General features: G+C 28.7%; 2 protein-coding genes across 4 annotated transcripts; one reads left to right on the top strand and one right to left on the bottom strand.

Annotated features, from left to right (window-relative positions):
- Positions 1 to 3,073: 3,073 nt before the first annotated feature.
- On the top strand, positions 3,074 to 11,687 carry LOC130811595 (amino acid transporter AVT1I-like). 2 transcript variants are annotated; one of them, XM_057677911.1, is made up of 5 exons: positions 3,074 to 3,304; positions 3,433 to 3,537; positions 7,262 to 7,311; positions 9,955 to 10,125; positions 10,218 to 11,687. In XM_057677911.1, exons 4-5 carry the CDS (start codon positions 9,978 to 9,980, stop codon positions 11,393 to 11,395), a joined length of 1,326 nt encoding a protein of 441 aa, XP_057533894.1. In that variant the 5' UTR covers positions 3,074 to 3,304; positions 3,433 to 3,537; positions 7,262 to 7,311; positions 9,955 to 9,977; the 3' UTR covers positions 11,396 to 11,687. The 2 variants fall into 2 exon arrangements, with proteins under 2 accessions (XP_057533894.1, XP_057533893.1); XM_057677910.1 differs by lacking the exon at positions 7,262 to 7,311.
- Positions 4,411 to 6,918, bottom strand: LOC130811621 (uncharacterized). Of its 2 annotated transcripts, none has more exons than XM_057677913.1 (7): positions 6,646 to 6,918; positions 6,506 to 6,562; positions 5,919 to 6,116; positions 5,482 to 5,778; positions 5,220 to 5,381; positions 5,004 to 5,087; positions 4,411 to 4,738 (listed from the first exon to the last, which is right to left on the bottom strand). In XM_057677913.1, exons 2-7 carry the CDS (start codon positions 6,548 to 6,550, stop codon positions 4,631 to 4,633), a joined length of 894 nt encoding a protein of 297 aa, XP_057533896.1. In that variant the 5' UTR covers positions 6,551 to 6,562; positions 6,646 to 6,918; the 3' UTR covers positions 4,411 to 4,630. The 2 variants fall into 2 exon arrangements, with proteins under 2 accessions (XP_057533896.1, XP_057533897.1); XM_057677914.1 differs by having other exon boundaries at positions 6,506 to 6,565; positions 6,646 to 6,916.
- Positions 11,688 to 12,482: the final 795 nt, after the last annotated feature.

Raw genomic sequence — 12,482 nt, 5'->3', positions numbered from 1 at the left:
TCACAACTCAAACATATCACAAATTATTCCATAAACCACAAAACCTGCTTTATATATGAGTTAAATAGTTCAACTAATGTATATTATTAGAGTTTGAGTAACCCAACTAATATATTCTACATATTCACTCATTTTCCTCCACAAATAAATCAATTAACTATTTTACCATCTAAATTTTTCTACAGGTTCTCTTTTCTCTGCTTTAAAAAATAAAATTTTGTAGATTTAAGTATTTCACGGAGGAATAAGAGACATAATAGTTTTAACTTATTTTGATATAAATAAAGGATTTAGTGGTCAAATCAAATAATGCTAGTGTTTGGTAAACTAGTTGAAACAGTTATTGTTATGAATAAGTTGTGTTTTGAACATTTGGTTCATAGCAGTAGGTTTACAAATCAGTTGGTCAACTTTATTAATAAAATCAACTAGTTAAATTAGCAATTGTAAATTTGTAATTAGCTATCAGCTGTTTGTCAAACAACTCTATGATGTACTCCGTGTTGCATTATAATTTTAATAGGAGTAGTATTTTACTAATAATTTTTTGGAAAAATTATTTAAAATAATCCAATTTTTTTATTGATTTTTTTACATAATCTTAACTCTTGATTAACTATCGAAAATTAAAATTATTGTAGGAAATTAGTAAAAAGTTGAATTACATCTTTCTGATTAATTTACCTTTAATTTCTTACATAAAAGTTTAATAATTTTGTTGTATCGCATATATAGGAAATGGAGTTGTTGTAATCCCTTTTGCATTAGCATCAGGAGGTTGGTTGAGCTTAATTATTCTGCTCATAATATCCATGGCCGCTACCTACACAAGTCTCTTCGTACAGCGATGTATAAAGTTTGATCCCAAGATTAAATCTTATACAGACATAGGAAAATATGCTTTCGGAAAATTGGGTAAAATACTGGTTTGAATCATTCTGTATGCAGATCTTTATATGGTCACTACTCACTACGGGTTTCTTACTTCTGGAAGGAGATAACCTTCCCAAAATTATCACTTCAAGCAATCGGAATACCTTTCATTGATGGAAAATCAAGCTTTAAAATAATCATTGCTCTTCTTCTTCTCCCTGAAGTACTTCTACCGGATAATCTTAGCATACCGGCATACATTTCTGCAACTGGTGTGCTTGCTTCTATTGTTGTACTCGGATCTATTTTATGGGTCGCTTTATTTGGTGATATCGGATGATAATCGGAATATGTAATTTTTTTAGATGGAAAATTCAGTAACTTTTGAAGAACAAATTACTAATTCTGTAATTTTTTTTGAGAGTTTAATTATGTACTCCATATAGTTTTATGGTAATTTAGGTATTGACATTCAACTGTATATTCTTTATTTATATATCTACTTTAATGGTCAAAAAACATGTTGTAATTTTTGTTGGGAATGTATATGCTGTAATTTTGCGATGAACTTTAATTGAAAATTTGATGGGATAAACATTTGAATGAATTAATGTTTTTTCAAATTAAGAAAAAAAGGTTAAATGTTATGGTGGAAATGCAATTTTAGAGGAAAGGATTAAAAGTTGATCCTATTTAACAATTTCATTTAAATGCACAAGTGATACACTTTTAGTCTCCACATATTATTTGATATGCATGGAAAACCAAAAATGCCTCGGAAAGAGTTAGTTGGATTAAAGTCGCAAATTAAACTAGACCAAACATAATAACGAATATGGTTTTGTGATTTTTTGAAATATAGTTTGAATTAGTTTTGAAAGTTCAAAAAATAGAAATAAATAGATTTAGATTCGATTTTATAGAAAAACCGAAAACTAAAATATTGAATCGAAATAATTGGAAAATTGAAAAAAATAAATAAGCTTATTAGATGCACTATTTAAACTCATGTACAAAATGTGTCTTACGTTCAGTCCGTTTCATACAAAAATTTGTATATGTTAAATAATACTCCTTCGTTTCCTAGTGTTTTTCATTTTTTTCTCGTTTAGACTATTTTATTTTAGAGAGAATATTTTTGATTAAGATTTTTAAAACATATATAGATAATAAAATATATTCGTGTGAGATCTCGTTACATTAGTTCGTCTCAATATATACTTTTTTATTATATATTTTTTATAATTATTTATGATGCGTATCTAAAAGATACCAAAAGTAAACGAAGGAGTGGAAGTATCAGCCCAAAACTCAAAAAGCCACGCATCGTCTTGTATGAGACCATCTCACCATGAGACAAATACATATAATTGCCCATTTCTTCAATTAATTACTTTAAGATCATAAGTAATTATTTTAAGTTTATAAGTAATCACTCTAAGACTGTAGAAAGTAGTTATATTAAAATTATAAGTGATCACTTTTACGTTATGAGTGATCATTTTAACAAAAAAATAAATAAATATATTGAGTCAGCCGAATAGAGATGGTCTAACCATGGGATTGGGACCATCTCATTTAAGAATTAGTAATAAATATATAACCCTAATTCATCTCGATTATAATTAAGTTTGGCTCTTTAATCTACACGTAACCTTCATTCGATTGTTGTTCTTTGCTTCTTTTACAATCTCCTCATCTTCACCTTTGATCTTTAGTCCTAGCTTCTACCCTTCAAGGTTAGTCTATTTATTTTTAATTGTTGTTTTGTTTTAATTTTCGATTATAATTAAGTTTGGGTCTTTAATCTATCCACAGGTAACCCTGATTTGATTGTTGTTCTACGCATAACCCTAATTCGAACAAAACTAATTTTGGGTCTTTTTTGTTCTTCACATAACCCTAATTCCATTAATATTAACTTTGGGTCTTTTTTGATCTTCAGATAACCCTAATTCCATTGATATTAATTTTGGGTCCTTTTTTATTCTAGGCATAAACCCTAATTCGATTGTTTTGGGTTTTTAATCTTCATTACTTTTGTTTTTATCTTTTGTTGCTTTTGTATATGCTTTCTTTTTGTATTTTTTTCTTATTTTTTATTTTTGTTGTTTATAATAAAATTTTTATTTTTTTTCTTTCATTGTGTTTTTGTTTTTTTGTTTAATATTTTTACAATCTGTGTTGTTTATATTTTATAATTTATAATACTTGGATCATAGATAATATTGCGAAAGGGAAAGAGAACAGAAAAGAACTGAAAGAAAGAAAGAGAACAGAACGCGAAAGGGGAAACACAGCACGCGATCGCGAAGACTGCTCCCAGCCTCCATCGCCGGCTCGCCGCCCTGCTGTGACTGTCAACCCACGTCGACGTCGTACCTCCGGCGCTCCCCGCTCCCTGCCTCCTCAGTGCCACCGCCGTCACGCCGTACGTTTGTTTATGAACCCTAATTATAATTTCTTCATTTATGAACCCTAATTCCCTAAATGGCTAAATCCCTAATTATAATTTGTTGATTTACTGATTTGTTTCATTGTTTGTTGTTATTATAACAGGTTAGTTCTTCCCTTTGTTTTCTTCTTCTGATTTTTCTACTCATCAAAGTCTTCTTCATTGTCTTCTCCGCAATTTTTTCCTTTGTTCCAGACCGCCATCAACAGGTAAGCACCGAAGAATTGTATTTCGCTTGTTTTTTTTCTGTGTTCTCCCACATTCTCATCAAAGAACAATTTATTTTAGGTATTTCTCTATTTTTCTACTTACCAGTCAGTGTGTGATATGCTTGCTTTTACTGGTTTTATTTCAAATTTAGTTGAAATTAATTTCAATTTGTTTATCTTACCTGTTGTAATTTATTTGATGGCAAAATTCAGAGAAAGTTAGGGTTTAGGTATAATTTAAGACAAATTTTCTGATTTTTTTTGGGTATAATTTCAAAACTGGTTTTATCAATTTGTGTTACTAAGTTTATCTTTATTTTTCCTCTTTTCGTTTCTTAGTAAATTTGGGTGTTGAACTGATTTTTTTTTTGTTTTACATTATGTGTCCCCATTTAGGAGTAAGGTTTTTTATAAATTTTACTTTTCTGCTTTCAAAATCATAATTTTGGAATTGCAAATCGTATCAAACACCATATTATGATTTAGACGGACGATAAGTTCAAAGCTCAAATTGTTTGGCTCATTTGATGTTGATTATCTTTGGCTACACTAATGATTTATGTATTGCTTTATTCGATTATCCGAATGACATGACGTTCGTATTTTGTACCCCAGTTTGAAATTCCTGGGTTCGCCACTGCCTAATTCGATAGTTGTTTGGGTTTTTAATCTTCATTACTTTTGTTGCTTTTGTATATGCTTTCTTTTTGTATTTTTTTCTTATTTTTTATTTTTGTTGTTTATAATACAATTTTTATTTTTTTTCTTTCATTGTGTTTTTGTTTTTTTGTTTAATATTTTTACAATCTGTGTTGTTTATATTTTATAATTTATAATACTTGGATCATAAATAATATTGCATTGAAATTAAAACATTAATTTATTTGATTAGATTATTAATTATTCATATATATATATATACCAAAAAAGGAAAAAAAAAAAAGAAGAGAGAATTAAGATACAAATAATTAAGACAACAACGTAGTTCTATAAAACAATAACTCGAAATTGAAAGAATTCATGACATGAATAAAAAAGGCGGTTGAATTGTATCATTATTGAAAGACCAAATTCCGAATTGTGATTATAATTGCTAAGCATAAAATGAGCCTTCCATAACAGTTACAGCTTCACCTGCTATTAGTACTCGTTCACCTTCTGTATCTACTTGTAGCCTTAAAATTCCTCCTCTTGGAGATGCCTGCCACAACAAACCTTTTTAATTAAGTGACCCCTTTTTAGGGGAAATATTGCTATAAAAAACGGATGATAATAGTATTTTTTCGTACATATTGGGCCATATTATGAGTATATTATAGTTTAGGTCTACTATTGTGAAATCAAGGTTTCATACGCTAATAATTTGTACTGTTTAGTTAGACTATTTAACTCATATATGAAGCGCATTTTACAATAAAATTGTCTCAAACAAAAATTTATATATAATTTATAATTAATACTCCTACCATATAAGCTTTGAGATTAGATTTTCCGAGCTTTTTGCTCCAATATGGTGCCACGGCACAATGTATACTCCCACACACTTGATCCTGCATGTACGTGCATATGTTTTTATAATAATGATTAATTATAATAAGTTTGGTGATAAAGTTATTAGTCAAACATTTATGATATAAATATTCGTAAAATGATATATTTAAGAGGTTAATAGTTGGTATTACCTCGTCAATTCCGAAATTGGGACTAAATAAACGAGTGAAGAAGTCAAATCCAGAATCTGGAGGAGCTAATCCTGTTATAGCAACACCTCTCCCTGGCCATTTCTTTATTTCATTCATATTTGGATTATAATCTGTCACGTGCTTGCTTGACATCAATTCAACCTATGTATATATATATAATGCTCAACTTTTCAATAAAAACTTGTATTTATTGGCATATACGATAGTATACGTACGTGCAAGAAATAAGCTGTAAACTTACAATGAGATCATTTTCCTTGGGCATTTTCATGATATTTAAGGTGGATGCACCTTTGAGAGAGTAAGGCACCAACTTCATCTCAAATGGTTCAAGTTGAAGTGTAGGATATAAAGGAAATAATAACTGAATGTAAGAATTTGCAATCTTATGACCATTTGAATCAGTCTCCGACTCTAAAATTCTCTTAGCTAAGAACACTCCGGATTGAGTCACAAATTCTATTTCATTTCCTTGGATTGCACCATTTGATAATATTGCATGTGTGCATGCTATGGTTCCATGTCCGCATATTTTCACCTAATTAATGCATCATAATGTTAATTATACATTACATGGTACATACTTTTTATGTTCCAAAATACTTAAAACGTATGAATTTATTTACATGTACTCTAATGCACTAATTCATTAGTTAAGGAGTATATATTGATGAGTACCTCTGAAGCAGGCGCAAACCATCGAAGGTTAAATCTAGGAGTATCGGACGCTTTTAAAGATGCTATTTTTGTCACGTAACAAGTCAACAAATTGAACTCTTGAGCCATTGCTTGCAGACTTTTTTGGTCTTTTTCTTCATTTAGAAATAACACTGCTGCAGGATTCCCATTTAGTGGAGAGCTCGTAAATGCATCCACCTGTGATTAATGTATCAAATAAATGGCCCAACATAGAAAATTAAGCATAAGATTGGAATAGATGGTAATACTACCGTTATAATTTATATTCTATCATCATAGTTATCATAATTGTTAATGATAATGCAATTATAATCTCTTATTCCTTCCCTCCTCCGAATTTGCCATACTTTTTATTTTAATCCATTTTATTTAAATTTGTCTCATTAGCCATTACTATTTTTTTGAAAATAATCTTTAACACATTTCAAATTACAATTTTCTCACTCTTAACTATTTCCTCTATTAACTCATGAAAGAAAAAAAACAACTCACCCAAACTAATTTTTTAGTCTGTTAATTAATTAATTAATTAATTTAAGTGAAAAAATAAGAGATGAAAAACTTACCACAAAGTATTTGAATGGTGATGCTCGTACGCGTTGTCCAACCATTTCAGATAATTCCTTCTTACGATACACAATATAGTATTACTAATTAGTTAGAATAAACACATTAATTTCAGAACTAAACTGCATTTAAAAAATACCTTTTTCTTTTTCTTCACTAATGAAATTAATTATATGTATGTATACAATTGCTAGTTGTAGAACCTTAACTCCAAAAATGAGCGCAAATAGAGGTTGAAAGATATATATGATCAATCTAGGTAGAAAATGTAGTGAACGGTTTGGAATGGAAAATGAAGATATATTTATACACATATATATAGTAGATGATAGCTATAATCAATATTATGTACAAATACTGGGACTGCCTTAATAAATAATAAATAATAAATAATAATCCCACAGAAATTGCTTATAGAAAGGCAACTTAATTAGAAAGGAGTGTTTGACTGATACTCTATGTAGTGTTATAATTCTAGAAAATGAATACTCTTATCTGGCTTGCTTATTACTCTTTGGCTGCAACTTTTTTTAGTCAGTCTTTCTAATTTGCTATAATTTTTTTTTTAAATATCTCTATCATTTTTTTATTCTAATTATATATATTGTTCTCTTTTAACATTGTATATATACAATCTGAATGGTCTCATTATTTTTTAATTTTTATATTGTAAAGTTTTTTTTTTTTGTAATTTAAAAACACCATTTAATTAAAAAAATTCTCACATATTTAAGTTAAATGGTATGATCTTGCAGGTAAGGAAACACTATTTAAGTAGACCCACAAGGCGATAATTCAGATTCTAGTAAGTACATGCATGCTTATTGGAAGTACTGGTAGTGACTAGTGAAAACAAAGACTGCCACTTGTATTAATGGTCAATCTCTGACCAAGATACAAGATTTTAGTTTCGAGAAGGATGCATACCATCATTTTTATATGTCAAACAAATTTGGTCTAAACTGTCAATCAAATCGTATCAAACTGTAATTTAGTTTGCAGTCTAGTTTACGGTTTGAATGGTTTGATTTGATTTTTTTAAAACAATTACAATTTTCGATTTAATCTTGATTTTTTCTTTTTTAGATCATATTTGATCGGAAACTATACTGATTTGAAAATCATAGTTTTCTTATTTTTAAAATAAGTCGCTACCTAAATATTTTGGGATAATATTTTTTTAATGGTAATATATACTTGATTTATGCGGTTGTTTCAGTTATACTCCAACGGTTCTATTTCAAGACTTAGGAAGGTGGTTATGCGGTTGTTTGAATATTTTAAAGGTTTTTCCAAAATCTTCTAAACATTTGTTTCTTAAACCTACATTTGAAAATTCAAACACAATAAAAAATATATCTTCCACGCTTTGTTTAAGAGTTTGAATATCATATTTATGTTTGAATAAATTTAATTAAACATTAACAACTAATTAGGAAATAACGTCTTAGCTTATTTAACTTAGTATACTTTAAAACTTGCATAATATACTATTAGTTAGATAAATATATAGAGTATATATTAACATGTAAAACCATACTAAAGAAAATATAATATAAATTGACAATAAATAATCTGGGCATTAGCAATAGTCTTAATTCATCAAAAGTCCTAACTAATATATTTCATCATCAAGCGTCAGTCTAACAAATATTATCATTTTTTTCATAAGTTAACTATTGATATAAAAATATACTATTATATGATTGAGAGTTGAGACCACTAAAAATGTGAGACTTCTCTAAATAATTGTGCATTATCATAAAATAAAAAGTTAATATAGAAGTAATATACTCCTCTAATAAAATGTAAGTATTAATTAATTCGTAATTTATATATATGTTATTTGTCTTCAAATTAAAAGTTTATTCTAAAAGTATAAGATTTTAACCGAATTAATATAATTTTACTAATTTTAATATGAAAAATGACAAGACACATATTGGTATCTTAAAAATTAATGTTTGAATTAAATGCTTAAGACCTTTATAATAGTAGTATAGTTGTACAGTTGTAAACGGCCCGAATTGTAAAGTCTACTTAGAATACTTGGAGTGCCATATAAGTCGTACTTTGATAGAATATAATGGCTTCACGTACTACTAGTTTCCAGTAGACAAGTAGTCGAAGAAGTCCAAGTAGAATTAATGTACATACCATTCTCAAATTTGATTCACATCATATTGTGGGCTTCAAATATATCCTCGTCAACATCGGTGGTCGAATATACTCTAGTTTTATGTATTTGGATCAAAGTTTACTCACGAGAAAATAATTATAACATTAAAAACTGGAATCAATTGGTCATATTTAGCTAACGTTGTCCAAAACATTAATTTATTTAGTGAAAATCAGCTTTATTCGGTAAAAATTATCAATTTATTATTAGGGATAATAGACGAGTAAAATTATACGGGTTTTGTATTGCATTCGTCCAATTGGGACGGATATGGGTATGATTTTGGTGGGTAACGGGTGGACATGAGTATGAAAAGCTTTACCACCTAGGATAGTATCCACTTGCCTTGCCCCATAGCTATCCACTCTATATCTATAGTGTACTAATTTATATCAATTTTGTATTTTATTATAAAGTATTAACAAAAATTTGAGGATATTAATTTTTTTTAATTATATTGTATTGTTTAAATAAAATTAGATTTGCAATTAAATTTATTAGGATTTAGAAATTATATCACGCAGATTTAGAATAAATGTGGGGCAGGTATAATGATGGGCACACCCAGTTGGCTATACGGGTGAAAATAGATTTAAAACATACCAAGTGGGTAGCCATAGGTATAAAATATTTACCTGCTATAGGTGATGGATTATTGTGGGTATTGGGAGAGCATACTGCATTCACCAGCTCATTTTATCATCCTTAATTATCAGTTACTGCAAAGTGTATTCAATAACATCCAATCTCTATCACTAATTTTAAAATAAAAAAATAAAACATAATTTTAATTTTTATATAATAATTGATTTTGCTTTCTTTTCCTTTAACTACTACAATGCTTCAGCTTGTTTTTAAAAAACGGAACTCATTTAGTGAAAAACGATCTAGTTTTAAATGTCAAGATCTTGTTACTTCTATCTAACATTTAAGAGTAAATCAAATAATTGGTGGCTTCAATTGGTCAAGAAGTCAACCGTCAAAATTTGTGTGCTACTCACATTGCAAAAAAAGATCCCAAAACTTATTAAATTATTGGTTGTCGTTTGACCAATAAATCAATGAGAATAATATCCCTGATTTTTTGCTTACATATTCGATAGAATAATACTTTTGTTTCTACTATGTTATATAAGTGTTTGAAATCATGTCTGAGAACATATCAATTATTTTCTATTAGGAAATTATTTTTCTAAACTTACCCAAAAATATTTGGTCTTGAATATATTGATTCTCTACTTAATTAACTTCACTTTCATCTTTAATTAGCTAAAGATTCCCATAAATTAACAATGGAGGTTGATAAACAAAGTGAAAACGCTTGTTCAACAATTGCAACAGTCGAGGAGTTAGAGGCCAACAATAACCAAATCTCGTCTCTTAAAGAAGGAAACACTTCCTTCTTCAAGACTTTTTTCAATGGTGCCAATACCATTATAGGTTTGTTCATCGATCATCCCTACTCAAATCTACTATTTAATTATACCATATTTGGAAATAATAATCTTTTTATTTTTTATTGTAATCTACAGGAAATGGTGTTATAATAGTTTCCTATGCTTTAGCTTCAGGAGGTTGGATGAGCTTACTAATCCTATTTATAATTTCGGGTTTAGCCATCTACACAGGCCTTCTACTTAAAAAGTGCATGGACTTGGATTCAAATATCAAAGGTTACTCCGACATAGGAGAACATGCCTATGGAAAAATCGGAAAAATAATTGTATCAGTAGTTCTATATGCCGATCTTTTTATGGCAACTACAGGATTTTTAATCTTAGAGGGGGATAATCTGCACACTTTATTCCCCAAATTCGCAATCCATTTACCTGGGCTCGGATTATTATCATTATCAATTGATGGAAAATCAAGTTTCATCATAATAATCGCGTTAATACTTCTTCCTACAGTCTTAGTCGATAACTTAAGCATTTTCGCGTATATATCAGCTACCGGTTGTATAGCTGCACTTGTGATACTAGGATCGGTGTTTTGGGTCGGTTTATTTGATGGAATTGGATTCCACCAAGCTAAAACTACATCATTATTTAACTGGAAAGGACTTCCAACAGCCGTTAGCTTATACATGTTGTGTTACACTTCACATCCCGTATTTCCTACCTTATACACGTCCATGCAAAAGAAACACCATTTTTTCAAGGCCTTATTGCTTTCTTTTGCCTTTTCCTCCTTTATATATATTTCTATGGCAATTTTAGGATATTCCATGTTTGGGAGTGGGACCCAGTCTCAAATAACCTTAAATCTACCAACCCATAAACTTGCCTCAAAAATTGCTATTTATACAACAATCATTAATCCTCTTGTTAAATATGGATTACTTTTAAAACCCATAGTGATCACAACTGAGGGATGGTTTTCAAACAAGTATAACAAGAACAAGATTTTCAAGAGTGTGATTAGAGCTGTATTGGTTGGCATACAAGTTGGTGTGGCATTAGCTCTACCGTTTTTTGGGTATTTAATGTCACTTGCTGGTGCATTGTTGGGGGCTACTGGTTCGCTTACAATTCCTTGCTTGTGTTATTTGAAGATTACGTCGAGAAATGATAATTATAAATCTAATTATAGATTTAGATTAGTTGAGCGGAGTTTTATTTGGGGAATTGTATGCTTTAGTTTATTGATTATGGTGACTGGCACATATACTTCTATTATTAATATAGTTAAGGAAATCAGGCATAAATAGTACTTTATAGTGACTTTTTAGCTTTTTATTTTATTGTACTCATGGCCGCTTTTAGGTACATTTTGAGTGTTCGATTGGTTAGGGTCTCAAGAAATTAGAAATTTAAATTAGGTTTAAAATATTTTTTTGAATAATTTAGTTTTGCAGTTTATGCTTAATTTTTTATACTTTTATTAGATTCATTTGATTATGAAATAAACTTTTGTTGTTCTTGTTGTTTATAAATGAATAATCAAGTACAAATAATTTCATTTTGTACATTTTGGTGTTAAATATTGTTTACAGTTGATGCAATTTCGTAAAGGGTGTAAGTATCCATTTCAAAAAAAGATTATAAAAAACTAAAGCTCTTATTTTGTATGATATGAATAACATTAGTGTTATTCTAATTATATTTATTACAAAAAATTTAACGTATTAGCTAAACTTTTATATTTTCACGTAATATGACTTTTATTTTTATATTGGTGTTCACTATTATTATTTAGGTATTCTTGTGCGTATACAATATTCTGGATAAAATAATACTCCTTGAAGCTAGTTTTTACCATAGTAGAAAATATGAGAATCAAAAGTCAATAAAAAACAATCAAAATATAAGAAGAAAATAAATTTATTGAATTTTATTTTTCCTTAGGACCTATTTCGAGTTAGGAATCACAACTTAACACATTACACATATAAGGAGATTTTATTCATTCTATCACTCGGTCACTCCTTCGAGTTTATGACTTTACTTGTATAAAATTAATTTAATGTTTATTTGGGCTCTATTGGTAATTGGATTAAATTTTAGTCAATAAAACTTTACCTAAAATTTGACAAAAAAAATTACTTTCTCTGGTTATTTCATTTGTTGTTTTCATAAATAATCTTTGTATATATCACAAATTTGGGACAAAATTAACCTTGTCCATTTTAACATTTCATTTTAACAAGTCCACATATCTTTCACTAATTTCATTTTAACATTTTTATATCACAAATTTTTGTATGAGATAGTTTCATCTTGTATGAGACAGTCTCACCATGAAACATGCCCATATATACTTGGATTGAATAACCCAAAAGTAGAAATTTTTAGCTT

This window comes from Amaranthus tricolor, chromosome 1 (assembly GCF_026212465.1).
Source record: "Amaranthus tricolor cultivar Red isolate AtriRed21 chromosome 1, ASM2621246v1, whole genome shotgun sequence".
NCBI classification, from domain to species: Eukaryota; Viridiplantae; Streptophyta; class Magnoliopsida; order Caryophyllales; family Amaranthaceae; genus Amaranthus; species Amaranthus tricolor.
The sequence above is the reverse complement of the archived record's forward strand: the minus strand, read 5'-3'. Positions and strand labels throughout refer to the sequence as shown.